The sequence below is a fragment of the Octopus bimaculoides genome, chromosome 24, assembly GCF_001194135.2.
Source record: "Octopus bimaculoides isolate UCB-OBI-ISO-001 chromosome 24, ASM119413v2, whole genome shotgun sequence".
In the NCBI taxonomy this organism is placed as follows: domain Eukaryota; kingdom Metazoa; phylum Mollusca; class Cephalopoda; order Octopoda; family Octopodidae; genus Octopus; species Octopus bimaculoides.
The window spans coordinates 11,347,060-11,349,651 of record NC_069004.1 but is presented as its reverse complement, the minus strand read 5'-3'; the positions used below and the strand labels follow the sequence as shown (position 1 = coordinate 11,349,651).

Genomic DNA, 2,592 nt, shown 5'->3' with positions numbered 1-2,592 from the left:
AAAAAAAAAAAAGATAGATAGATAGATAGGATAGATAGATAGATAGATAAACAGTCAGGTAGACAGAGACTGACAGATGAACAGACAGATAGATAGATAGATAGATAGATAGATAGATAGATAAATAAACCATATGGATGTTCTTACGTGTCATGGTTACATCCTTCGGTGCGGTGGTCACGTATACATCCTTCATATTGTTATTGTCGCCCGAGCCACAACCGCCACTACCACCCCCACCGCCGCCGCCACCAGTGCCGCCGCCGCCACCGCCCTCAGTGCCGGAACCACCGATGCCACACAAGCCCCCGACACAGAACGCCCGCTCCACACTGTACAACACCGAACACACGCTCATCGTAGCGATCTGGATGGTTCCAGGGCCGCATGCGAGATCGTTGGTGGTGCAAGGCAGAAGGTCTAACATAGATCGCATGAGGGCGTTCAACTGATTGTTGCTGCCGTTTGGGTGGGTGGGTGTTGTTGTTCAGTGTTCTAGTTGTGGCTGTTGTGGTCGTGGGTGGTGGTACTGTTGATAGTGATGATGATGATGATGACGATGACGACGACGATGTATGTGTATGCAAGTGTGTGTGTGTGTGTGTGTGTGTGTGTGTGTGTGCTATTCGCCCTCGTGCGTGTATTCACCCAGCCACAGTTGCCGCTCATACATTGGGGCTAGAAAATGCTTGCTCTCGGTGTATGTAAATATGTATGTATATATGTATATATATGAATGCATGTACGTACGCATATATGTATGTATGTATGTATGTATGTATTTATGTAATATGTATTATGTATGTATTTATGTAATATGTATGTATGTATTTATGTATGTATTTATGTATGTATGTATGTATTTATGTATGTATGTATGTATGTATGTGTGTCCGTATGTATGTAAGTCTATGTATGAACGTATCTATCAATGTGAGTATGTATACATGTTATGTCTGTGTCTACGTATGTGTTATGTACCTGTGTATTTTATTTATTTATTTATGGGTTTCAGCCAAGTGGCTGTGGTCATGCTGGAGCACCACCGTGATAAAACGTACGCCCGCAGAGTGCATGTAAATATGCGTGTATGTATGAGCGTATGTATATATGCAGCAATGTACATATATATATTGTATGTGTGTAAGTATATATATATATATATGTGTACGAATGTATGAAAACAGAAAAAAAAAACAACAACGGGAAACGAGAAAAAAAAAAGAACGGGAATAGTAGTAGTAGTAGTAGTAGTAGTAGTAGTAGTAGTAGTAGTGGTGTTGGTTGTAGTAGTAAAGAGACACGAAGAGATGTTTTTAGAAAATGAATGAACGGCTAACTTGAGTCGTGTTGTCAGTTATGGCTATGATGATGATTATTATAATCGCTTATTAATATAGCAGGTTATGGGCACTAATGTTGTTGATGACGATGATGATGAGGATGATGATGATGATGGTGACAACATTAAACGAATGAAGGTGGTGGTGGTGATGGCGCTGGTGGTGTTACTCGTGGTGTTGGCGCTGGTGGGAGCCGTGTTGTTTGTAGCAACGGGTATGTCTCCTTCTTGATGTTCAGTATTTTAAAATAAAAATATATATACACACATATATATACATATATAAATATGTATATTTGTATCCAAATGAGCAGTTTAAATGAGTATTTCCTTTCTCGTTCTTTTCTCTCTTTCTTTTCGTTCTTTCATTCGTTTTTCCTTCTCTTCTTCTTTGTCTTTTTCTTTCTTCCCCCTTTTTTTCTTCTTCTTTTTCGTCTTCTTCATTAGATGTAGGCGAAGAGAATGATGGAATATGTGGAGGCGATGTCGTCGAAGGAGGAGGAGGAGAGAAGAAGAAGAACAGAAAGAGAGAAAGAAAGAAGAAGAAGAAGATGAAGGAGATTTGGCGGGATGTCTTTCCGTTGAAAACCCCTTTGGTTTTAAGTGTTCCACGGTGTGTAAAAAGGCAGGGAAACTCGTAAACAAGGGCTCCGCTTGTTTGTGCCTGTTATTCCATGAGCAGGGACGAAGAAGAAGAAGAAGGCTGGAGGTGTGTGTGCGCGCCTTCCACCTTCTCTATCGTCTGCGTCTTGGTAACTGACTGGTTAAGGTGTGTGTGTGTGCTTGCCTGTGTGTGTGCGTGTGTACGCGTATGAGTGTGTGTGTGTTATAGTCACGAGATCAACCAGTGTTAACTGCTGGAAAGAGAGTGAGAGAGAGATACAGAGAGAGAGAGAGAGGTGGGGGAGAGGATCGTTATGAAACACTGACAATACGACACGCATGCACAGAACTGGATTGCGGTGAAAGCATGAGATAGAGAGAGAGAGAGAGCGGCAGAGATATATATATATATAGAGAGAGAGAGAGAGAGAGAGGAAATAAGAAGGTAAGAGATTGAGAGAGAGGAAGACATAAAGAGAAGAGAATGGAGATAGAGAGAGAGAGTGAAGAGAGCAGGAGAAAGCAGTCAGCTGGTTTAATCAGAACTGCTAGAGGCTGGCAGGCAACAACCTCCGCTATGGTAACAGTGAACACACACACACACACACACACACACACACACACACACACACACACACACACACACA

At 41.9% G+C, this 2,592-nt stretch overlaps 1 protein-coding gene across 4 annotated transcripts in view; it reads right to left on the bottom strand.

The window, feature by feature from the left end:
• Window positions 1–2,592, bottom strand: part of LOC106881169 (uncharacterized) — a 198,143-nt gene that overhangs the window by 32,115 nt on the left and 163,436 nt on the right. Inside the window, exon 1 of one of the 4 annotated variants that reach the window (XM_014931460.2) lies at window positions 148–2,194. The exons of the other annotated variants lie outside the window; for them this stretch is intronic. Coding sequence (XP_014786946.2) covers window positions 148–436 — 289 coding nt within the window. The 5' untranslated portion in view covers window positions 437–2,194. Of the gene's footprint in view, window positions 1–147; window positions 2,195–2,592 lie in introns of those variants that run through there. 4 annotated transcript variants of the gene reach the window in all.